Genomic DNA, 27,700 nt, shown 5'->3' with positions numbered 1-27,700 from the left:
TAATTTAAAAAAATAGTTTACTCAGAAAACAAAATATGACTTTAGGGTTGTTATCAATCAGACTATGAAGATTGAATGTATACAATATTAAACAAGAACATTGGATTGTGTTTGTACTGCCCTGATATACATTGTAGCTGAACGTGTAGATTAATCAATTCCGTGAACAGAAATAGCAGTGCTACCCTCAAGTGTTACACGAATCAATCTACAATAGAAAGCTGATAATATGACAATTCAATTTCTGGAGTCATTTAATTTGATCTGAGTTTTCTAACCCGCTAACCTATATAATATTTAATCATTAAAAAGGCCACGTTACATGATATTAAAGAGAAATATATATTGCAGCATAATGCTTGCATGTGTGTAGTACATTTACATGTATAATGTTACACAATAGAAAACCTCAGTGTAAACATCAGTGTCGTTGGGAAAGAAAAGCAATTTCAGGGAATTATACAACTATAATGCATACTAATGTTCAGATATATTTACTTAAAAACTGAAAGACTTCCCTTTGAAACCTTAAACATTGACAAAATACCTAGCCATACATGGAGGGGTTCAAAAGAATAACTCTCAGTCATCTTGAGTTACCCTTCAGTCTACTGTCAGTATGCATGGATTTTACTAACTCCAGGATTCAGTGGCAAAGTTAGAAATAAAAATATATCCTAGTCCTTAAAACATACCTGTGATCAGAAGACCTTTCACATAGGCATATCCAGGGTGTCCTTTTTGTGGGAAAAATTTGGTTGATTATATAGGGAATCACTGAAGCATGACTGGAGGGGCCACCACTTAGGTTTATCAGTGCCCCCCCCCCCCCCCCTTCCCCCGTATGAAAATTTCTAGATCAACCACTGCTTCAGTCTACTGCAAATCTGCAGGGATTTTACTAACAGCAAGATTCAGTGGAAATGTTAGAAAATACATATTCTAGCCCTTAAAACACACCAGTGATCAGTTCAAAAAGAAAATCGTATTACTTAAGATGATTGTTAGTTAGTATAATGAATTGTTCATGAGATTGGATCAACATTATTCGTAAGTTTGTGAAACTGATCACACGTGATGATACAAACTTACTACAAACAGGATATCCCAGTTTTATCATTTGCCGTAGGCATACATGTATATACATGCTGAGCCAGACATTCAAAAAATATCAAAGATAACATGCTTATAATTGTGTACGTCATAAGACTCATCAGTGACGCTCTAATCATCAAAGTTGTAGAAATAACAATTTGATTTTGTTTTTTCTTTGAAAAAAAATCTAATGTATTATTTCCATATGTTCTACAGCTCAGTAATCAATATTGTGATTTTATTTCTGTTGACAGTTTTAAATGATCAGTCTTCTGAAAATCAATATCTCAGCTGTGTTGACCTCCCACGTACCATGTAACATCTATCATTTTCAAGATGGAGAGCCGACAATTTCTTTCAATTTAACTAAGAGAAATCTTCATTAGTGAGGCACAAATTTGGTCTGATGTTAAAAAAAAGACATTTAAAGTAAAATGTATTGTGTATTTATAACTCTCAGATGCCAGACAAATATGCAAAGGAATTTTAAATATGGCACTTATTCCATGATTTTATATAAATTTTGTTTTTTGCAATAAAAAAAAACCAAAGACCTAAAAAAAAACCCACCAAAAAACCCAAAACAAACTAAAGGTGCACATACTGTCTTCAATGAGGGGTCCATACATTACATGTTTCATTGATGTTATTGAGTTTGGTGCCAACAAACATGTTTTGAACACTGCCACATTCTGTGTGTGCCAATCCTAAGTCAGGAGTCTGTACTTCAGTAGGTTTGGTTTGTTGCTGTATATCATGTATATATTTGTATATATTCGTTTATTGTTTTGTACATAAATCAGTTTGTTTTTTTGCCACATTTTCTCTTCGATAATGCATGAAAGCAAATCTGAATGGGAATCAAGCAAAAAAGAAATGACATAATTTCTTCATTTAGGATTTTGTTGCCGAATATTAATATTCATTTTCTATGTATATATACATGTCTATCCTTTCTAAAAAGTATGACACTAGTAAATTATAAAAAAAAAACTTGTATAATTTACAAACAGCAGTCAGCTTCAGTGCAATAACTTCAATCAACCCAAGAAATGGCTTTATTTGTTAAGACCAACATTTATCATTTGAGACATTTATATTATACCAATTAATGTCGGTCTTTCTTAAAAATCTCACACTGGTAAATAGGTTATGAAAAAGTTCGATAATTTATACACAGCTTGATTGAAATGAGTTCAGTTAGTCTGGAATTGGCCTAATTTGTCATGACCAAGGTTTTTCATAGACAACATTTATATCCTACAAATTAAATTCCACCTGACAGCAGCCAACCAGTGATTTGAGTTTTTCAGTAACAATAAAGAGCAGTCTACCCATTAGTGTATAGTCATCATCTGATATCATACACCAGTTATGAATACAAAGTATCATTGATGCACCAATTATCACAATTTTCTTTTGATGTGGTCCTATACCTATATTGATTTTGTAAAGAGAATTATTTTGATCAGCAATAAATTGTGTTTGCTGGGAGTTTTACACAACAAATAGCTATTGATGTTGATCTATGGTTAGGAAAGACATTTAGTTCCAGAGATATTTTTTTTTCTGTGGTTTAATGTCAAGTGTTTCTATCTGGTATAGAAATTGATTATGTAATTATTAGTATGTGACGGTAGTTAACTTTACTAATTAATGTCTCTCTATCTCTACTATACAGCAGGTTATTGACTAGATATTTTCTGATTCTATATTTAAATGGCTTTTGTCAATAAATGTAAATAGAAAACAAAATACAAAGAATGCAATGAAAAATCATCAGTCAACAAATAAACATGATAATAGAATACACACTGACAGACATTTTAAAATGTTGAAAAGACATTTACACAGAAAACTTACTATTGAGCAACATAAACCCCGACAAAAAATGGGTTGAAGTCATGTTCTGTAGAAGGGTAAATACTTCTTTCTCCTCTTCTCAGGTACCCATGTGTTGCTCATGTTGAAATAAGTATTGTAGAAGGGTAAACAGTTCTCTCTCCACTTCTCAGGTACCCGATGTGTTATGTATTGTAATTAAAAACTTTGCAGCTAATAATGACTTAAAGCATTCAATCCAGTTTACATGTTGAGTGAGTTGAATCACTGTGATACATGTAGAGTGAAAATCAAAACACTAAGTTATAAGTAATTCATCTGTGGCTGTTAATATCAGCTGTAATGGACGGAGCATTAAACTTAGTTTTACCCTTGTCCGTCAGTATGTCCCATAATTGGTTTCCGTTCTCTAACTATAGTTTAAGCCTCAACCAAATGATATGAAACTTATACATAATGCTAATTACCACAAAACACAATTCAAATTTGAACTTTGGAGGGGTCATTTCTACTGTTCTACAGTTAGGCCCCTTTACAAATGGAAAAGTTGTTGATTTTTTCGTTTCCGTTCTCTGACATTAGTTAGATATTATGAACTTATGCACAATGCTCATTACCATAAAAACACAAATCCTTCCTTTTCCATTCTAGAGTTTATCCCTTTACAAAAGAAAAATTAGCTCAATTGTACAAAACTCAAGTCAAGTGCAAATTTGGGATGGGTTTCTTTTGCCATTTGGGATTTATGTACCTTTATTAAGTTATGCAAGTGGGGGCATGGACACTTTCCCAATTTATTTTAAAAGCAGTATACATGACATCATAATAAATTGTTCTTCTGAAACCTTCAAGGAATGTGCAAGACTTTTTGTCCCCAAAACTGCATAGTTTCTACAATAATGATATGCGTCTTTTAAGTTAATAAGGTGGTTAAATGTCATTATGGCAATCATATTATATCTCTTTTTTTTTACTCTATAAATTTTTAAAACTAAATGTAATGATCAAGTTATAAGATATCTATAAATTTCGTGAATTTCAAAAGCAAAAGAAACTAATTAACAATTATTTCTTAAATCATTCTGCTTAAGAATGTAATTTTAAATAAATTTATTACAGATGAAAAATTGATTTGATAAATTATGTTCTTGTCAAAACTGCTTGTCATAAAAAGATTGATTGTAATTTTAACATTAATACAAAATATCTATTTATCAATTTCAAGAAATTTAAGCTGCAAAATCAGATATATCTATCATTTGTTACCTAAATTATCTAAATACACAATGTTAATACATCTATCATTGAAATGATTTATATAAAGCCTGGAGTAACCAGTGTTATAATTCACTTCGATTAGATTTTTTTGAAACATAAGTTAGTAATATATAGATTTTTGTTATTTGAAGATTTAATACATATATAAAAGTTCAGATATTGACCACAAACTATCAGGCTTTCTACAACAGTGAGTTGATAAAAATATCTGACCAGTGGAACAGTTTTGTTTAAATAAAACAAATTGTAATTCGGTCAGGATATTGAATAAACAGCAATAGATAGAGCGAACTTAACACTTACATTCAAGCCAAAGTATCCATGATGTATTTAGGAAAATTGTTGAGTGAGAGAAATCATTGACAAAATTACTTTACCATTACTTATATCATGAATAATTTGTTTACAAAACAATATCTATGGTACTACCAGGTGATATATATCACTACTTCGTCATAGACTAATAGTAAGTGCTCTATAGTATTGGGTCATGATTGTTTTCTCAGTAGATAAATTTTGTAAATTTTGCAAAAAACTTTCATAATAAGTCCGGCTGCTCAAAGACTTAAACCTGTGTTATATTTGGCTTTCAAACCCTTTGTCCAAGTGGCCATCTGATGATGATCAATTTAGGAATCATGTCTTGTGCACAGAAATGGGTATAATCAGTGGTGGATCTAGAATTTTTCACATGTGGAGGCCCATCAACCATTTTTTTCCCACAAAAAGGGGAGGGGTCTGGGCCTCTTGGCCCCACTCTGAATCTACCCCTGATAATATGTTTCTTTTTAGAAGCCTCAGCTTTCTGTGTTTCTGATTAAGGTTGATATAGAAAAAAAAGAGATGTTTTAATTTGTTATGAAACCCAATTGTTGACATTGGCATTTTATTGCTATTAACTGATTTGCTAAGTTTCTATCATAAAATTGGAATACATAATGCATACTAAATCAATAAGTATAATTACTGAATGTGTTACACAATCATTTGAATAGCCTTCTATTGTGGTAAAACATAATTTTTATTGTCAATTTTAAGTGTTTTGTTTATGAAGATATGTCCTGAAATCAATTTCTTGTTTTAAAATGTCTATTTTATTCTTAGAAAATGTAAACAAAAATAGAGATACAATTTGTCTAACAAAGAACAAAGTTCATGATTCTGATGACATTAAATATCAATAATCTAGAGTAAAATTCAGATTTTTTATTTCCTAAAAAAAGAGATGTTGAATGTGAGATTCAAAAATAATTAAAAAAAATGTTCAATTGTATTCTCAGAATAATAAGCAAAACACAAAAGTTAGATCTCCATTCTAAATGATTGAAAGCTGTCACTTTGCAATAGTCATAATATCATATGGAGTATTATATATTCCCCATCATGCTGAAACTCCTCAGGGGTATACATGTCATATATCTAATCTTTGTACTTTCATTTCATAAAACAAATACTGATTGACAGTTTCATCATATGAAATTGGTATGGATATAAATGTTAGGTGAAGTACATGACTCTCATTAATTATTGCTGTGAAAATGTAGATCTAAATGTCAATGCTCTGCTTTCTTTGAAATATTCCAATTTACCATAAAGTCATAATTGTTCAATAATATTACAATATAACACAATTGGATGCTCATTTAACTGTTTTCGATCTTATATATCTTTTGTAATATTACCCTTGAGTGTATTTTTACTTTCAAATCAAAGCTCATTATTCATTTGTTTGAATTTTCTGTGTTTACCAATACCCATGGAAATAAAACTCAATCCCATCCATATATAGACATTTTTATAGCAGAGATGTTTATATCACCAGATAATACATTTTTCTGTAGATTTATTAGACCGGTATTATTCACTGTCTGTATAATTTCTTTTGAGAAATATATGAAAGAATAATATTGAAAGAGCTAATACATCTATCTGATCTTTAGATCATTGTAAATTCATCCTTTGGACAAAATGGGAAAATGTTTGATGTCCACCAGATGCCGTTAATTTGTGACTCCTAGACTTAATATAAATAACAGCAATGATATCAATGTGTAATATGTATTTCCTTGTGTATCACAATTGTATCTGAAATCATAACTCATCATTATACGGAACTCTGGAGACAAATACGTTTGAGAAGCCAGATACATCTGACTAATGGGTGATTGTTGATAGCCTTTGTTAGACTTTAGGTGATTTAGATCTCCACAGACTTCCATCTAATGTTGTTTAGATCTGCACAGACTTCCTTCTAATGTTGTTTAGATGTTTTTATGCCCGAACTAAAGGGCATTATGTTTTCTGGTCTGTGCTTCTGTTTGTTCATCAGTTCATTTGTCCGTCTGCCCCACTTAAGGTTAAAGTTTTTGTCGAGGTAGAAATTGATGAAGTGGAAATCCAATCGACTTGAAACTTAGTACACATGTTCCCTATGATATAATCTTTCTACTTCTAATGCCAAAGTAGAGTGTTGACCCAAATTTCACGGTTCCCTGAAAACATACAAAATGATAGTGCAAGTGGGGCATCCGTGTACTATGAACACATTGTTTTGTTTTTGTTTAACTCTCAGGTTCCTATGTTATATTCAGAGGCTGTGTTCAGTTTGTCCGAAATTGCCAGTGTTATATTCAGAGACTGTCTTCAGTTTGTCAGAAATTGTCAATGTTATATTCAGTCTGTGTTCAGTTTGTCAGAAATTACCTATGTTATATTCAGAGTATGTGGTCAGTTTGTCAGAAATTGCCAATGTTAAACATTTGGGGTCTGTGTTTAGTATATCAGAAATTGTCAATGTTATATTAAGTGGATGTTCAGTATGTCAACAATTCCTCTGTTAATAGTTATTGTTGTTTATTTTTCAGGCACACAATTCCTACTTAAGAGATCAGTGGTTACACTCTATACTGTGGAAGGTATGTGTAAATTACAGAATATGTTGCGTTACCAAAATAATAAAGAACTAATTTTTCAAGAATCTGTACAATGAACTCATCTTAAATACTTAGGGTATGCCAGAAGTGCATTTCGTCTACTAAAGACTCATCAGTGACACTCGAATCAAAAAATGTTAAAAAGGCCAAATAAGGTACAAAGTTGAAGAGCATTGAGGACCAAAACAATACATCTAAGATAATCTATTCCTGAGGTAGAAAAGCCTTAGTATTTCAAAATTCAAAGTTTTGTTAACAGTTAATTCATGATTATGAACATATCAATGATTACTCAAGTCAACACAGAAGTACACATTTCAAATATTTGTGTGTACTTAAGTTAAGTCCTTTTGTTTGATTCCTTATGTCTTTCTCTTTCATTCATGTCCTCAAAATCACCTTTATGGTTGTACATAACACATCAAATCACTTCAGCGGCGGATCCAGCCCTTTTAAAAAGGGGGGTTCCCAACCCAGAGTAAAGGGGGGTTCCAACTATATGCTCCCATTCAAATGCATTGATCGACCAAAAAAAAAGGGGTAGGGTTCCAACCCCCGTACCCCCCCCCCCCCCCCCCCTGGATCTGCCACTGCACTTACTGCTATCTAATATATGATTGTATAAAAAGACTTCTGATAAATTCCAGCTAAGTTTAATATAGACTAATTGGTGCACTATATAAACAATAGTAGTTTTCTGTAAGAAATAAATTACAAGTGCATGTCGGTGAAGCAGCACATGCTAGTTACATAAGAAATACTTCAAATGATACAGCACAATCAATCACATTCCATATTTTAAAACTTTTAACAAAAGTACACTCATACATGTCCCACTTCCAGAAAGTCCTATTTCAAAGTACTTAGTGAAGGTAACCTGTTGAAAACAAATATATACTCTGAAGTCAAAAGTCGGTTATACAAAAATAGTTTACTTGATTTAAATTTGATCCAGAGCTATTTTTATACGACCGCAGAAATTTTTGCGGTTTATATTGGTATCACGTCGTCGTCGTTGTCAGTGTCTTCTGAAGACGGATGGTTTCCGGATAATAACTTTAGTATAAGTAAAAAGAAATCAATAAAATTTTAACACAATGTTTATAACCACAAAAAGAATTCTGAAAATTAATGCGCTTATTATTGTGAACCCTTGACTTAAATGCAAAAATGTGAAATCTATCAATGTGATTGCAAAAATTGGATGAAGGAAAATCACCACTGAAATTATGAATAGTTTCTATTATTGCGAATAAATACCGTCCAAGTTTTTGCATTGATAAAACCATTGCAATAATTTCTGAATTTGCAGTAGCTGTTGTTATAAATGTTATAATTAGATTAGCTATCAATATTGTTATGCAACAGTTATTATTTTTTCCTTTCCAGCGGCATATGTACAAATATGAGAAGATTTTAAAGAGTGCAAGGAGACCAGAAGTTTTATTAAAAGAAATTAAGGTAAAAATCGATTTATTATTCCCCTGAGCAAGACCAGAGCATAATAAAGTCATAGCATATTTATTATAAACAGACCGATTTATGAATAATGTTGTATCATTATTATGAGATTCAGTACATATAACTGATTGGACGATTTTTTAAAGAATCCCTAACTTGTTTACAAGGAAGGGCCTTATTTGAACTGTTGATGCATAAAGTTTTTAGTGTCCAAAACATAATTATCAGATCTAACAATAAGCAAGAGAGTGAAGCTAATTTATATAAAAGGGAATATTTATTGTACTGTTAGTTCAGCTTGTAAATAATTTCATAAAGAAGAAACGTGATTCAAAACTACCATAACAATTCTTAGAATAGCTGATACTATTCAATTTTTAATCAAAATACTTGTAAATAGATGAGGTGTGTTCACAAATATGTTTGATTCTATTACTGAATGGATTCTGAAACTAGAACAATTGTTCTGCTGTCAAGTTTAAGCAACACTCATAGGAACATGACGAGTTGTTTTCCTCAAAAGAAAAACAATTTTGTTTTTTGCAAATTTTTAAGGAATGAGATATTAAGTGTGATCTGTTTATCTGTCAGATAGCTACTTTCTGTTTGTAAATACATTGAAGTTTTTAACATTCTAAATGAACTAACAATTTTTGTCACATGCTTCTCCAATACTACTGAACAGAATGTCTTCATATTTGGTCAGCAGCCCAACAGTGATGATTTGTAAGATACATACTTCCTGTTTTCCAATTCTTTGAATTTTTACGTCCTGAGGGTATTTTTAGCACCACAATTAGTACATTCTTGTTGGTAAAGATTAAGTTTTATGAATGTCACTGTGTTAGCAGGCAAATTCTGGTTAAGAGTGTCAACATTTTGGATATTGATTCCTAGTTATTACATTACACAATGAAAGTTAAATGGTGTGTCCAATATCATGAATATATAATCTAGTTCTTTGCTGTTGAGTCCGATTTTACTAATTGTCATTTTGATAATAGATATAATTTTATTATACTTCAAATCCATATTTCTGGTACATAATTTGGGAAATACCCGTACTTTTGAGAGTTTCCGATCACATTTGAGAGTTTGGGATTACGTTACTGATGGTTAGACATATCTCTTGTGATTTGAATTGTCAGCATCATGAAATAACAGGCCTTCTCAATAACATTTGTTACTTGAAATTACAAATGTCATTTCTATATTTGTCTGATTACATTGTCACCCAAAGGAAAAGACATTTAAACAGTGGAGCCAGTATTGTCCTGATTTTATAAGCATTTTCTGTCATAAAACTTTGATATGGTAAATACCATTGATGGATGTTTTTATACGACCGCAAATTTTGAAAAAATTTTCGTCGTATATTGCTATCACGTTGGCGTCGTCGTCGTCGTCGTCGTCGTCCGGCGTCCGAATACTTTTAGTTTTCGCACTCTAACTTTAGTAAAAGTGAATGGAAATCTATGAAATTTTAACACAAGGTTTATGACCACAAAAGGAAGGTTGGTATTGATTTTGGGAGTTTTGGTCCCAACATTTTAGGAATTAGGGGCCAAAAAGGGCCCAAATAAGCATTTTCTTGGTTTTCGCACTATAACTTTAGTTTAAGTTAATAGCAATCTATGAAATTTGGACACAAGGTTTATGACCACAAAAGAACGGGTGGGATTGATTTTGGGAGTTTTGGTCTCAACAGTTTAGGAATTAGGGGCCAAAAAGGGGCCCAAATAAGCATTATTTTTGGTTTTCGCACAATAACATTAGTTTAAGTAAATAGAAATCAATGAAATTTAAACACAATGTTAATGACTACAAAAGGAAGGTTGGTATTGATTTTGGGAGTTTAGGTCCCAACAGTTTAGGAATTAGGGGCCAAAAAGGGACCCAAATAAGCATTTTTCTTGGTTTTCGCACCATAACGTTAGTATAAGTAAATAGAAATCTATGAAATTTAAACACAAGGTTTATGACCATAAAAGAAAGGTTGGGTTTGATTTTGGGAGTTTTGGTCCCAACATAATAAGGGGCCCAAAGGGTCCAAAATTAAACTTTTGTTTGATTTCATCAAAATTGAATAATTGGGGTTCTTTGATATGCTGAATCTAACTGTCATGACTGTGTATGTAGATTCTTAACTTTTGGTCCAGTTTTCAAATTGGTCTACATTAAGGTCCAAAGGGTCCAAAATTAAACTTAGTTTGATTTTAACAAAAATTGAATTCTTGCGGTTCTTTGATATGCTGAATTTAAAAATGTACTTAGATTTTTAATTATTGGCCTAGTTTTCAAGTTGGTCCAAATGGGGGTCCAAAATTAAACTTTGTTTGATTTCATCAAAAATTGAATAAATGGGTTCTTTGATATGCCAAATCTAACTGTGTATGTAGATTCTTAATTTTTGGTCCAGTTTTCAAATTGGTCTACATTAAGGTCCAAAGGGTCCAAAATTAAACTAAGTTTGATTTTAACAAAAATTAAATTCTTGGGCTTATTTGATATGCTTTATCTAAATATGTACTTTGATTTTTGATTATGGGCCCAGTTTTCAAGTTGGTCCAAATCAGGATTCCATATCAAGTATTGTGCAATAGCAAGAAATTTTCAATTGCACAGTATTGCACAATAGCAAGAAATATCTAATTGCACAATATTGTGCAATAGCAATTAATTTTCAATTGGAGTTATCTTTCTTTGTATAGAATAGTAGTTGATAATATATGTTGGAAATTTTCCAGACATGACTATGATGTTATTTTCTATTTTTATTTGCCAATAACTTTATGTAAATAACTTCATTGGAAATTTGCCAATATAAAATGTTGCTGATGAAGCCTTTTTTCCTTATCTTATCTAAAATGTTTTTAGATAATGTATGTTGGACATTTGCCAGACATGAATGACTATGATGTCATTTTCTATTTTTATTTGCCAATAATTTTATGTAAATAACTTCATTGGAAATTTGCCAATATAAAATGTTGCTGATGAAGTTTTTTTTATTGTTTTATACAATAAACAATGTATATTCACTTTTACTACCAACCAATCTTTACCATTCAGTGATAACAAGCACTATATTTTACATTTTAATATTTTATGATGTATTTAAAAGAGTAGTTATTGTTGCAAACTCCATTAAAAATTTGAATTGATATCAGTTTTGGAAAAAGGGAAACGGGGATGTGGAAAAAAAAGGGGGGGGGGGGTTAAATTTTTCTCATTTCAGATTTCATAAATAAAAAGAAAATTTCTTCAAACATTTTTTTGAGAGGATTAATATTCAACAGCATAGTGAATTGCTCAAAGGCAAAAAAAAACTTTTAAGTTCATTAGACCACATTCGTTCTGTGTCAGAAACCTATGCTGTGTCATGATCAACTATTTAATTTTAGATTTAAAAAGTTTGAAGAAGAAATCTTTAATTGATTTGTAAAATCTTGACATTTGTTGTGTGTAAAAAAAAAACCATGTAATGTCAAAAATTTGATCACAATCCAAATTCAGAGCTGTATCACGCTTGAATGTTTTGTCCATACTTGCCCCAACTGTTCAGGGTTCGACCTCAGCGGTCGTATAAAGCTGCGCCCTGCGGAGCACCTGGTTATTAATTGTATTGTCAACAATCTGTTCTATAAAAATAGAATTGGTATTTGATGTTTGAATTACGCAGTTACTTTGCAAGTGGAAGTTTTTAATCTTATTTAGCATCTGCTTGCATGGTTTTATATGGTACACGTGTGCACATTACATTATCTACAATCATAGACCATCATTTATATCGTGATCAGATGGATAAAATTTGTACAGTTGGAGATTTCTCATAGGTGATTCTAGAATACAAAAGGATTATTATCCTCATTTGAAAACTTCACTATTAAATTAAAAAAAATCATTAGCAACAATGATATATGTCATACTCCCTAGTCAAGAGTTTTTTCCCAAATTTTCTAGAATAAAATTAGGTTAGCTTAATTCCTTGAGAATTTTAGAATGCCAAATAACATAACTATTTGTAGTTGCATGCTGGATTTATAATAAATTGATTGCTGATTAAGTTTAAAATTTAATGAGATTGCACTTCTTTTAAGTTAATTTTGATCTTCGGTAAGAAATAAGGCCATAAAAAAGAATAGGTTTGTTTGCCCAAACCCTACCTACCCAGGAAAAAGCTGCCTACTCAAATTCTTTTATTGTCCTGATTTGAAGAAGTTTTTTTTTAATCAGATAGGCATGAAGACTAATAAACATCCGATACATAAATTTCTTTAAAAATAAAGAAAAAAGAAAATGCCTACCTACCTACCCACTGTTTCAACCTTGGGTAGGGTTTGGGCAAACCAAAATATTTTTAATTGTGGCCTAATCCTCTCTATTTAAATACATATGTAGCATTGATTTTGTTAGAATCTGCCGTCTTAGCTAAAATTTTACACTTAATTGACAAATTATGAGGCATCAATTGAGCTTAAAAGATATAGAAAAGGAAATGAGGCCAATTGATTTTGGAGTAAAAAGGTTGAGTTCAAGGTCACTTTAACTAATAAAGATTACCAAAACAATTGGGTGACCAAATGGTCAGCTGAGTTTCATAATAGGTCCACTTTGTGGTTTCTTTTTATTTACTTGAGGGTTACCAATTATATTCAACAAAACTAATACCAAAAATGGAAGGCAGTATATTTTCAGGTCAGTGGGTCAAAGATCAAGGTCACAGAGACTAAAAATATCTGTTTATAGTATGATTTTTTTCAAACTGTTGAGTTTCTAGATTGAGCATCTTAATTATAGCTTATGGCTGATAATTTGTTTCACATGTGACACCAGATCTGACTGGTCATAGGAACCCATGGCTCTCTTAATGAATGTGGGTTTCGAGAGCATGGGTTTGCAGTGCCTACGTTTTACCTGTTACTAAAATAAAAAATAAATTTAACTGTTTATAAGAACATATGTTTAAAGGATGGACAGTATCTACTCTTAACAAATAACGACAGCAACGATCAAAGATCTCCTTGGTGTGTTTTATTTAAAAGTGTAAAAAAGGTTGCTTTTTGCTGCCATCCAGATATAAATATGTAACATAATTCCATCAGAAACAAAATCTTCTCTCATTTGTTTACATCTGCAAGCTGTGCTCCTGTATACAGTTTAGAGATAGATTTGTATGTTTACTAAACTTACAGATAGACATAAGGATTTGTTAGAGAAATGACGGAAGATTAGCCCTGTATATCACCTGCAAGTCAATCATTGGCAGTTTGAATGTTTATCAGACGATTTAATCACCGCAAAATGGAATATACTTTTGTGGCAAGAAAGACTTCTAACGGAAATAATCGATACAAAGTCAGCCATAGTTAAGCTGTATCAATTGTACTCTAGATGTTGTTAGAAATAAAATAAAAACATGTCAATAATTTGATAAAGATTATCTGGTTTAGTATTTACAGATGCATATGAATAACATGAGTACAATTTGTATGAGACCCAACGATAAATGATGCTTGTCTTTGTAATGATATTTATATGGTCAATCAGGTAGACTCTGAAGTATTAATCCCTTTCCTGATTTCAATCTGTTTTCAGTAAAGCATCTGTGACTTCATGGACTTCATTACTAAATGTAATTTGTCAGTTTTCTTTGAATCAGATTTTCTGGAGAGGATTGAGTAAAGCTATTCTGTAAATTATAGATTATTTCCTCACCTAATACATTATACCATATATATGACTTGGTATGATTGCCTTTAATGAAGAACGATTATCACTGAATACTTAGACCTGATGCATATACTCTGAGTTTAAAAAAAATGATATAAGATTTGTCTCTCAAAATAAGATCCACTTCTGCTGTATGTAATAGGTCAAAACTGAGTGATGAATAGTTTACTAACGAAATATAAAGTCATATTTATTGCCACAACAAAACCAGGCAGGCAAAACTGAGTTCATATTTAATGCCACAACATAACAATCAGGCAAAACTGTTCATATTTTATATTGCTGTAATAAAACAAGGCTGACAAAACTAAGTCATCTTTATTGCCACAGTTGATATATAAAGTCGCAAAAATGAGTTTTACAGGGTACAGCAACAAAAGTGTTAGGTTATACTTATTTCCACTTCAAAACTATATGGAAAAGCAGTCATACTTCATGTACAACTTAATCTAATAGGTACAGCAAAGTCATGCTAATTGCTGAAAAAAAAATCTATCCTGTTTGCGCTGAGTGAAAAAGAAATAGATATCTGAGACAGTGTATCCCTTTTCAATACAATGCTGAAAACTAAATGTTTAAGGTGACAATGGTTAATTTTTAACAAGTGTATAAATGCCAGGAACATGTATTCTTTAGTAATATTATGAATAACAATCTACAGTTTGTTCCTTAACAAACAAGGCTTTATGTGGTCAGTGGCTATATAACATTTATGTTTATCATGTTTATACAGTCAATACAATTATACTGTTGTATTGTTTATACATTAAGGAAGGAAGCATAGATTAATTATACAATATTAATTCTCTGAAGTTACAATACCATACAACACTTATATCTTGTCCTGAAAAGTACTAATTATTAGTACATGTATGACCAAGTGGTTATTAATATTGATTATCAGACATTTAATGCCCCCAGTTGGGAAATGGTGTAAATTATTTGATTAGGTATAATTATTAGCCTATTGGAGGGTATCTCTAGAGTTTGTTGGAGAATTTTCATTTATGCTTGCTACTTATGGTAGTGGATACTTAAAACCTGAGCCTAAAACACAGTACATTGTAATAAAACATTCAATTTATAATCTTAATTTTAAATCAAACATGTGAAAACTATGTTCTTGTGTTTCTTAAGACAGAATGCAAGAATTACCACCTGGTAAGCAAATATTGAAATTCAATTTTATAAAAAGCAGATAAGAATTTCTGAATGCTAATTTAGACCATGCAATATTACCTAACTTAAGGAAGTTGATGAGGATTATGGGTAGTTTTGTCATTGAGCATGGATACACTGTGATCCATACAGGTTCAACCGTTCATGTAAGCCTGATTTTTGTCCCCCCACGCAACACATTGAAGGTGACATAGAAATACCTGGTGTAAAAATTAAGTGGTTTTTTATTAAGTTTACCTTTGTACCTTTGATATATCTTATTTGATATATAAAATATGTGCAACAAAGGGGACATTGGAACTCTGTTATTTTATATTCTAAAGTAAACTTTATCACTGAAATGTACACATTTTTGTTTAGGGGCCAGCTGAAGCCTCTAGGTGTGGGATTTTCTCTCTGAAGGGAAGACCCATTTGTGGCCTTTTGTTGTTTTCTGCTCTTTGGTCAGGATGTTTTCTCATTGAAACATTCCCCATTTCCTTTCTCAATTTTATTGTTTGGAATAGATGAAGTTTTAAGACAACCCCAGTATACTTTGTATCCATCCTGATTACTCTATCGGCTTGTATCACCAGAAGGTATTGGCTCACTTATCTAAAGTAAACTAGATTTAATTGGAAAAATAATGTTTATATAAGGCTATTTTGTGTTGATGTAAAGTGACACAAAATAAAGTGATTACATAGATCTTACAATGAGGTGATCCTTGATGACGTCACACTCATTTGATAGATTTGTAATTACAATAGTCGTCTTGTCTATAATAACATCTATTTATCTCATGACCTATATTCAAATTCAATTCTCACAATTGAGGTTAAATATGTAATTAGAATTTACATTTAGGAGAATATTTGTTATTAATGATAAGTGTAACAACCTTCAGTTGTTATACTAGCTTAAATAATATCTTTGCCTATTTTGATATAATTAAACTTTTTTGTGGTAGGGGTGAGCAGCTGAGACATTGAGCACCCAACCCTTTGTCATGAAATTAGTAAGTGGCCCTCCTAGCCATGACTATGTCATTGATACAGAAAATCGTCATTGTAAGTTTCACACTGACAGAGCAAAATAAAATTATATCAAAGGTTAACTTCAGCAATATTTTAGACTTATTTGATATTGATGTAGGGTTTTTAGTATCCCTTGGAAAGGAGTTATACCCATTAGAAGGGAGTTATAACCATTAGAAGGGAGTTATACCCATTAGAAGGGAGTTATACCCCTTGAAAGGGAGTTAAAGCCATTGGAAGCGAGTTATAGCCCTTAAAAAGAAGGTTCTATAATATAAAAATCAACATTGTTAGCCTTCTCATGCTAAATTTTCTCATTAAAGTTTGAAGTAATTTATAAGCAAAACCTATACTGTTTTATAAGCTATAAAGGGGCCTGGAAAGAGTATGTGAAACTTTTCTTTGGAGAAAACCAACAGCCTGATTTATGCTCAAAATTAATGAACAAATTCAAATATGGCAAACAGAAACTAGAATTATGATTATTTACACAAAACTTTATACAAATGGTATTTAACAAGTAGTCCATATATAATATATATTGATAGATTATTGTTGATCATCTCAACGAGATTGATTTTCTCACTTGAGCCAGGACGGCGAAAGCAAGAAAGGCAATCGAGTTGAGATGACCAATGATAATCTGTTTATCGCTATTTTACCTATGGAGACGTTGTCGATTTCATGTCAATTTCGTTAGCAACGCCACGTGCCTGCTTAGTTTCTAGCGAAAATTTTCCATCTCAAGCAGGTAGCATGATATGAAAAATGATCACAAAAAAAAATCATGATCAAAGGGAAAATGCACAAAATAGCGATAATATAGGATATAGCACATTACATTCAGTTGATCCTAAGGGAAACCATTAGTGATATATTTTTCAAACGGGATAATAATATCAGTTCAAAGTCTATAATATAATTGGGTTTTAAATGAAATTGGAATAAGTCACTTCATCATAACTCATTTGGTCACTAAAAAAAAAACTATAGCTTATACATTTTACCCCTACTTGCATAATCTAAAGTCTTATTGATTGGTCTTGCCTGTGACAAATGTTGCAGAATGCTAGACATAGATAAAGCTTCATGTTTCAGAAGAGCAGGTAATTTTCATCTGGCATATGATTGTCTGCTGTCCTTGACCTAATTTTATTATTCAATGACCCCTTTGTAAAGTTTTTTGTTCATCTGTAGTAACTGGTTAACTGAAGAAAACAGTACCAGTACACATATTGCATCAGTATTAATGTTAATTAAACTTGTTTCATTGGACCTTCATCTCAATTTAGCATGTTTAGTGGGTCGATGCATCATATAATCCATGCTAGGTTTTTGGGACTAGGTCTAATTCTAAATGATAGGCCAATTATATTTGGTAATTAAATGATAGGAAGGTGTGCATTGCAGTAAGACATTGGTTCATCTGTCCTTGACACCATTTCATTTTTACTTATATTAGACCTTGATTTAAAAGACTTTCAGCATAAAATTCAGTCATGACCAGTGAAGCAGATGTATGTACTGTTGTATGATTTGTCACGTAAGAGATATTAAATGGGATATTATATATATTTGTTGAAGAAATAATCCTTTTTGAGTATTGAATATTGTCTGATGGAAGGTTTATATATGTTATTAGGAGATGTAATTATGTTCACAAAACAATTTTGATCAACTAAAATAGCACTTAATGAGGTGGTGCTTTTCCTTGATGAATACATGTAGTAATAAGTGAAAATCTAAATCAATACCTTGTCCTCTGAAATGTTTTTGTTTTTAAAGGATACATGTATCTGCAAAAAGACTAATTAAGGCTAATGTTTTTATAAAGCTTAGAAAACAGTAGCTGAGAAGGAAAATCTGAGAACTATTAAAGGTGAAAAAAATTAAACAGGATTTATAATGCCTTGATATGGAATTAAAACTTGAGCTGGCATGAAACCTTATTCATAAGGAAATGCTGTAACAACTAATCATTAAAAGTCAGCTTGTTTATAACATCTGTGTCATGTTTTCTTCATAAGTTGTCCATGTCACGCTATTTGGTACATTGTAACCTACATGGAAAAACGAATATGTCATTCCACATTTTCTTTTTTATTCGACCGCAAAAATAGAAATTTTGTTGGTCGTATTTTGGTATCACGTTGGCGTTGTTGTCGTCCTCGTCATTGTTCGAAGACATTTGGCTTTCGTACTTTAACTTTAGTAAAAGTAAATGGAAATCTATGAAATTTGAACACAAAGTTTATGACCATAAAAGGAAGGTTGGGATTGATTCTGGGTGTTTTGGTCCCAACAGTTTAGGAATTAGGGGCCAAAAAGGGCCCAAATAAGCATTTTTCTTGGTTTTTGCACAATAACTTTAGTTAACAGAAATCTATGAAATTTTAACATAAGGTTCTACTGGGAAATCTTAGGTTATGTATTAATACTTTCAATTTTTTTTGTTCACTAATCTAATTGAAACAATAACATAACAACTCATCAAATGCCACAACTAGATCATGTAGATGGCATTAACCATTTAATCTCATATTCATTTTCAGTAACCAAAAAAAACAAATGCCAAATTAAAAGGGGATTATCAAATTGTAAAAATCTGTCGCCATCTGTCAAGATAGTAATATTTTTTTCTGTTTTCTACCCAAACATACAAAGGTTGAAAAATCCTTAGTATAATGAACTGATACTGCGTGACTAGCTTCACGCCTACGCATTGATCGCATATTGAAATATAATCAGATTTACAGGCAGTGCGTCAGTACTCAATTCTTAAAAATAAAAAAGACAAACACATATAAGACCAGATGCTCCGCAGGGCGCAGCTTTATACAACCGCAGAGGTTGAACCCTGAACATGTGATAATGATATTTCCTTTTACAGCAAAATGCCTTGAGGATGTAGGTAAAGGTAAAAATTTTGGTTAGCTTGCTTGCTAGCTGAACCATGACATCATTATTAGGTAAGGTATAATACCCTCCTCTCAGAGTAGTATGGTCTTACAGGCAGATAGATAGATTGGTTATCTGTCGGACTAGTCTTCTATTTAAGGCTGGTAGTATATCTAACTTAATAATGATCTCAGGGTTCAGCTAGCCAGCAAGCTAACCAAAGATATAACCTTTATCTACACACTCAATGCATTTTTGCTGTAATGTTTTGTGAATTAGTTTTAAGCTAATTGTTCAGTTTTGTTATGGTAGGAGGACAGAAGGATAATATCTATAAATTACAAATATTATTTTTTTCTTTCAGAATATGATTGATGTATCTCTAACTACAAATATACAGGATGCCAGTATCTACCAGTTTCCTTTAGATCTGGTCTCAGATTTGTTACAGCAGGTCAGTGTATGTACTGTATATAAATATGAGCCTGGGTGAACTTCCTATCTACCAGTTTCCTTTAGATCTGGTCTCAGATTTGTTACAGCAGGTCAGTGTATGTACTGTATATAAATATGAGCCTGGGTGAACTTCCTATCTACCAGTTTCCTTTAGATCTGGTCTCAGATTTGTTACAGCAGGTCAGTGTATGTACTGTATATAAATATGAGCCTGGGTGAACTTCCTGAAACAGGAGACAAACAATTATTTATCCAACCTTTGTTTATTGGTTTTAAATCAAGTAACCGATTTCCCAATGACAATGGAAGTTCCAAACACTTAATTGTTTTCAATCATCCTACTCACTTTGTTATTTATCATTCTACTATTATTATTCATTGTAGTTATACAATGTTAGAACCTCCAAGTAATTATCTCATTTTAATTATTCCCCTTTAAGCTACTAAGTAAATTCTAAGACTATTCTTACTTTCATTTTCGATTTTTACTTACTTCAGTCTTTCTGGTCTCTTGCCTAAGTCTAGATAAATGTAATATGTGAAAGGTTGATGGTTTCATCTTTTTAGTTTCTAGAGCAAATCAATTAGACTTCCAAATCTGTGTTTGCTGCTTTTTACTGAGAATGGGGTATTGAGGAATAAAAGTAAAGACTGCTTTCCTCAGCTTAGAAAAATGGGTACATTTGAAGTGATATATATTCTTATAGACTGTTGCTTTGTAAGCTGGTGTTTAAAAAAATAGGACTGAGAGTATTTATCTAGTTTCGAAACAGGCCTTCTGTTAGAGTTGGATATCAAACTTTCATTCATCCATTCTTCTTTTATACTTCTCCCTTGGACTATTATCTCTATGAAGTTGTTTCCATGTATGCAAAAAGAAAAACATCTTTTAGATAGTTGGTTTTAAGACAAGATATACTTCAGTGGAGCTCCATATCTTACAAATATGTTATATCTTTGAAGAATGAATGTTTGGCATGCAATTAAGCATTTTATTTAATTTATGAAATAGGATATTACATGCCATACAGAAAATAGCTTTGTTGATTGATTACAAAATGCACAGCAGTGTGGGAAAAATTACGTAATTACTGTTTATAATAGAATTACCCATCATCCTCACATTTTATATCTGGACCGCCAAAAACTATCATAAACGTAGCATGTTGTGAATCAAATGTAAATATATGTGGGAGATCCGTAGGCTCTTTGTTATTGGATGTTGGCAATAGTTTAAAAAGCATGGTCATTATATAAATTGTTAAACATTTGTGTATCTACAGTGTATATGTTTATATATTGATCCAGGGGACACTAGGTTAATAATTACAACGAATCTATTAATAACCCTGAAATTTTTGTATTGGCAGAACATGATTCTAGTAATTTAGAAATTATTGCGACGTTTTTATTATTGCGAAAAATTGCGACAGAGTTGTAAACGCAATAATTTAAATTCGCATTTTGAAATATTTTATATGAATTAAACAGGATTTTTATTGAAATCTTAAAATTTAAATTGCATTTAAGTCTTAAATGATAAAATCGCAATAATAAATGGACGCAATAATTTCTGAATTTTCAGCAATGCAAATTAAGTTCCTTTATTTTATACTTTCACCTTATTACATGTATGGCATTCATATACAAAGCTGATTGATTTTTTGAAGGTTTTTGTTTCGTATTGAAATTAAGACGAAACTCACAGCATCTCTTCTAAAGTAATTTAATCTTTTATTTCATAAATAGAATATTGATTAAAAACAACATTTCTAAGCTTCTCAAAACAAAAAATCACTGGATTTGATTACTGTGAATGATTTCTGGTCACTTTTAGTCTGATTGATAGACTGAAGACATGGTAGAGAAGATATTTTACTTGGATAGCTAGGATACAAAAATTAGGACTGGTATGATTGCCATTGACACAACTATCCACCATTGTCCAAAGTACTAGGATGTAGGCAACTATAGTCCACTGTAGGGTTTTCAAAATAAGCATAAAATGTAAGCTACAAAAGGCATCATGACAAAATTGAAACAATTTTTACAAGAAAATGCAATGGTTTAATTTATGTCAAAACGAATAACAAAGAACAAATATGACTGGTGGCAACCAATCGACAACCAGACAGAATATATAACGGGAGTTAACAATATGGCAAACATGTTTGTAGGTGTTTTACATCACCTGGGGACGTGGTGTATTAGCACTGTGGGGCTTAAACATGTTCCCTCTTCTCACCTTTTCATCATTTGATTGTTAACTTTTTGGGGTTTGGTTCAACCTGTTGACGGTTTTAATAACTTTTTTGTGGTGAGAGCATGAATTCTCTATGAAATTTATGTTTAGAAAGTTAGTTAAATAGTATGAAACAACTATAGTTAATATAAAAATAAGAAGGTGTGGTATGATTGCCAATGATAGAACATAAGCTTAGTGAAAGTACAGATGATATTCTAATTAGATCGACTATTATTTACTTATCAATTTCACTATGATTACCAAATGATGTAAAAGTTAACATCAGAAGATCACTGTATGGCCTTCAAGGATCAGCAAAACCCATACCGCATAAAAAATGTAATAGGCCTTGACATGACAAATGTAAAACAATTCAAACGAGAAAACTAATGGCCTGATTAATGTACAAAACAGTAAACAAAAATATTTGATATTCAGCAAAACAACAAGCACTTAATTACAGGCTTCTAGTCTTACACAGGATCTTATTTAACACAATTATAGTTATTAAATGTGTAGTCAGTCTGTAATCTACATTTTATAACTAGTTGTCCAGCATACAAAAATGATAGGGAGATATTTTTCAAGGAGATAAACTGTATTTGTCCTAATTTTATACATCTTTCAAATGAGGCAAAATTTGTTTGGTTATTTACTAATGAAAACTTATTGTCTGTACTTAAATATTTAGGGAGCTATATTATTACATGTTTAGATGTTAGACAAAATGTTAATTAATGTATGTAATAACAATGATAATTGTAATGATTTTATGGTTCTGATCCTGCCTGGAACTAAATGTATTTGATTTTTATAAAATGAAGATAATAACACCTGTCTGAACTTTTTTTTTTAATGTTTCATTTTATTATATAAAAATGTTTTTCTGTTACAAATCATGATGTATTGTTCTATGTGTACATGTTATGCTGCCCATCAAGGGCCCTTGATTGGAATAATGAAAAAATATATATATAAGATTGTTAATTGACCCACTGTTATGTGATAAACTATTATATTATGTCATTGCTCATGGAAATTTGCCAGACACTTTTACTCAAAATTGACGTTTTTATTGCTTATATTTCATATTCATCATAATGGATTTTTAATCAACGCTGACTGTATTAAAAAGTCTTTCCCTATAAGGTAATGTGTTTTGTATGGTTAAATGGCCAAAGCATGTAGCGTTTGCTGATAAATGATAACACCTCCAGGAAAAATGTTTTATATTTTAGTTTAAGTTTATAAGTAAATTTAGGTGAGAATTTCAGTGCTTTGGTAATTACCATTATGTGTCTCTAATGACTGGTCATCTTTTTTTTTTATTGAAAAATGAGACTAATCTCCAGGTTTATTTTTAAATTACATATTTTTTTCTTTTTTTTTCTCACAGAATTTAGACTTCATCACAAGAGTTGCTCATGAAAACATTATTGTTGCCTTGGCACCATTACTGGAGAATAACCACCCCACACAGGAAATTTGTGACTTCTTCAGTAAAGTAAGTATTAATGGTTGCCTGCAGGGTTTCTATAATTGCTGAATAGAGATGATTCTCTAATGCAATAGGTCTAGCTGTTTTACTCTTGCTGCAATGTAATAGTTGTTAATTGAAGTTGTTTTAAAGAAATTAATGAAAGAATAACTTATTGGTGGAGACCTCCGAGTCATTGTGATGTTTAACATAGTCTTGGAAAGTATTTCTCTTAAACGGATAGTAGCTACGATTTTCATTAAAATTACTTTTTTAATCTATATGCCGGATTTTGTACAAAAAGTAAAATAATTATGATTAAAACAATTACTGGTTACGTTTCATTAAGCATTTAGAAGCTTTTTAACGTTTAACACCTACATTTATTTATTATCTATAGATAATAATTCGATGTTAAGCCCAACCCTTATTCATATGACCTTTACTCTTCAGTTCCCAATGCGCAATCGCACATTGTGCCTCGAAGGGAAAATGGTCGAACAGGGGAATGTTATCGTGGAAATGGAACGCGAATTTACAGTTTCAGTGAGAAAAGAAACAAAAAAGAGGTGCAGACAAATTATTGTAAATTTAAAATAAAAAACGTCGATGAGATCGGTCATTAAAATCACTCAAAACACCTGCGACGCTGGCAAAGTCAAACAGAAGTAGCCGACGCTTTGCGTAATGTTTACATTTCTTAAATTTTCCAGATCACATGAAAAAAAATCATAACGTGTTCACAATTGTCAAAAATAGGTTTACAAATTTACGGGCAGTAATCTCCCATCTTATAAGAAATTAGAAATCAACTTCCTAAACTTTAGTATTATTCTTCAAGTGTATCCTTCATGGAGGCCCCGATTTAACACACAAACATACAAACACGTGTATACATTATCGGCATCGCTTGGTCATACAAATGTAATAACAAGTGTATAATATCGCCATTGTTGGAGAATCTTGGGTTGGAATAATATGCCGGTATTTGTTATACTTTTTATTTACATAATTTGATAAATGGCGTCAAATATGTACGTTTAATAAAGAGTAATTATCAAATATGCAAGAAAACAAAAAGCACGTGTTCGTATCTATATATATCTTGGTTAGCTCACTCGCTATGTCGGCAAAGTTCGGGAAGTAAACCCGATGCATAATTAATGAGATGAAAAGGCACACAACATGATATGAATTATCAATTATTAACACTTCTGTAGTTTATGAAAACATTCTAGCGATCTTATTGCTTATATTTAGTACATATCTTTGATTTTAGCAGCTTTAAAACTTGTTCATAATTTTGTCAAAATCGTACCTACTATCCCTTTAAGCTCTTTTTAAGAGCTTTGAAAAATGTATAAAATAGAAATTTGATGAATGATCCTGGTGCATTAACCTCATTTAAAAGTATGAAATGATAGGAATGAAAACCATCATGCTGAAGTTATTCCTTTACTTGTATGTTCCAAATTCAGATATTACCTCAATAAAATGGAGTTTATGAGGTAGCTGGGTGTTGTTTCATTTTCAATTCTATTGCTATACATTTGTGTAATAGGACATTTATGGATTTTAGCATGTCAATATGGAGGCTTACTTCTTACAAGAAGTTACAACATGTCAATTGTGGAATTGATGACAAAAAGTATCAAATGGGTAAAAAGGTTTATTAAAAAAAAACATCGTTTGGGTTGAAAATTATAAGGATTCAAGTTTTTTTTTTAGACTTGGTCATTGACTCACAAACATAACATAAAAGTCCTTTTGCACTTAAATGACTACTGTGGTGCTGCTATAGCAGTTGCTTAAAATCTCTGACCAGTTAATGAGTTGAAAAATGTTCTTTCATGAAACAAATTGCAATTATGTAAGAGCTATTGGTTGAAAGAATCCTCTATAGTCAAGTCAAAGTAACAAAATGGTGTATGAATATTATGACTGTACTATACATACATTGCTTACATAGATACATACATATCACTGCAGGAACTATATACATAACACTGCAGGAAGTATATTTATTTATTAAGGGAAATCTTTCTTAGTTAACTAAAGTATGTCAAAGATATAATTGTGTGATTGATACATCTCTTATTGGAAACTGTACTGTTAGAGAGAACATAATGCATACATCTTTTATCTTTAATTGTAAGCTGTGCTATTAGAGAAAATATCACATATATCTTTTATCTCTTATTGTAAACTGCACTATTAGAGAAAATATCGCATACATCTTATATCTTTTATCGTAAACTGAAACTAATGCAATATTGTTTTGTCTTTTATCGCAAACTTAAACTAATGCAGTAATGTTTTGATCACAATTTTTGGAATCAATAAGACCATGTGATTAATCTCTGAATTAGCAATATATCATTGTGTGTCAGTGTAAATAGTAATAGTGCAGTTTACCAAAGCTGTTTTATGTCACTAGATCATAATACAAACAAATCTTATTAGGTTGACATTGTCTGCGGTACATGTTTTTCAGACAGGAAGAGTCAATGACTGGTATTTGTAACGACCTCACAAATTTATATTACTTCTCAGTTCTGTGGGAAGTGCATTCTGGGAGAAGATGTGAAATAGAATTAGAGTGTGATATTCTCAGTGAACTGATACTTGTAATTTTACCTCTAAAACAGATTCCACTCTATTTTTGTTATTCGCTAATGATGACAACTACATTTCTCTGATGCTGTATGGCTATTGTATGCACATTAATTAGAATGAAAGGTTTTACTAATATGGTAACTATTGTTAAAAAATTGCATACAGGTAATTTAAGAATATATGAATGCATTTTAGGGGTAAATTGATATAAAGATGACTTATTATTTATTTCAGCATTGTAAAAACAGTCCTAGATCCAGTATAGTGATAGAACTGTTCACACCAGTAGTTACAAGAATACTCAAACATAACACAGTAAGTTCACAATCAAACATAACACAGTAAGTTCACAATCAAACATAACACAGTAAGTTCACAATCAAACATAACACAGTAAGTTCATACTCAAACATAACACAGTAAGTTCATACTCAAACATAACACAGTAAGTTCACGATCAAACATAACACAGTAAGTTCATAGTCAAACATAACACAGTAAGTTCACAATCAAACATAACACAGTAAGTTCATACTCAAACATAACACATTAAGTTCATACTCAAACATAACACAGTAAGTTCATACTCAAACATAACACAGTAAGTTCATACCAACAATACACAGTACACAAAAAATACTCAAACATAACACAGTAAGTTCATACTAATAATAAACAGTACACAGTAAGTTCACACTAACAGTACACAGTTCATACTAACACTACACAGTAAGTTCATTCTAGCAATACACAGTACACATGAGTTCAAACTAACAGTACAGTAAGTTTATACTAGCAATACACAGTACACAATCAGCTCATACTATCAGCACACAGTAAGTTCACACTCACAGTACACATCAGTTCATACCAACAGTACACAAAAATTTCATACTAAAAGTACACAATAAGTTCATACTTTTAAAAATAGTAAAATTTCAGTTCATACTAGCAGTCAACAATTAGTTTGAACTAACAGTACAAAATCAGTACATACTTAATACAAAGTACACATACGTTCATACATACTATAATATCATACAAAATTTTAATTTAGGGTGAAAAGACACTAGATCACAACAAAGAATGCAGATTTTGAAACCCAATGAAAAAGCATGATCATTTTCTTTACTCAGATTAGTAGGTCTAATGCAAATACTTTATCATGTTTATGTAATGAATACAAATCAAAATTAATACAGCAACTCATAGAATCATTATTGGAAATATTGTGTATTTCATGAGACTTATTACACGACAAACTACAATTGGAAATGTATGTGTTAGTCTAGGTGACTTTTTATTATGATCATTAACAGGCATAAAGTAAGTCTAATTATCACATTTATATATCTATATACTAAAGTTAATTGACAACATCAAGTAAAGCATTTAGAAAGTGATGGAAAACAAGTTGTACATCAAATAAAAAGATAGACTAAAATACCATTAACATTTCTTATTTTCACAA

General features: G+C 31.3%; 1 protein-coding gene across 4 annotated transcripts in view; it reads left to right on the top strand.

The window, feature by feature from the left end:
• The window catches only part of LOC139523063 (C-Maf-inducing protein-like), a 60,062-nt gene that overhangs the window by 9,284 nt on the left and 23,078 nt on the right, over window positions 1–27,700 (top strand). For all 4 annotated transcript variants that reach the window (XM_071316823.1, XM_071316822.1, XM_071316820.1 and 1 more), the window contains exons 3-7: window positions 7,080–7,130; window positions 8,538–8,609; window positions 19,800–19,889; window positions 23,533–23,640; window positions 26,464–26,544. In XM_071316823.1, the coding sequence (XP_071172924.1) occupies window positions 7,080–7,130; window positions 8,538–8,609; window positions 19,800–19,889; window positions 23,533–23,640; window positions 26,464–26,544 (402 nt within the window). The remainder of the gene's footprint in view (window positions 1–7,079; window positions 7,131–8,537; window positions 8,610–19,799; window positions 19,890–23,532; window positions 23,641–26,463; window positions 26,545–27,700) is intronic.

The sequence above is a fragment of the Mytilus edulis genome, chromosome 5, assembly GCF_963676685.1.
Source record: "Mytilus edulis chromosome 5, xbMytEdul2.2, whole genome shotgun sequence".
NCBI lineage: Eukaryota > Metazoa > Mollusca > Bivalvia > Mytilida > Mytilidae > Mytilus > Mytilus edulis.
The sequence above is the reverse complement of the archived record's forward strand: the minus strand, read 5'-3'. Positions and strand labels throughout refer to the sequence as shown.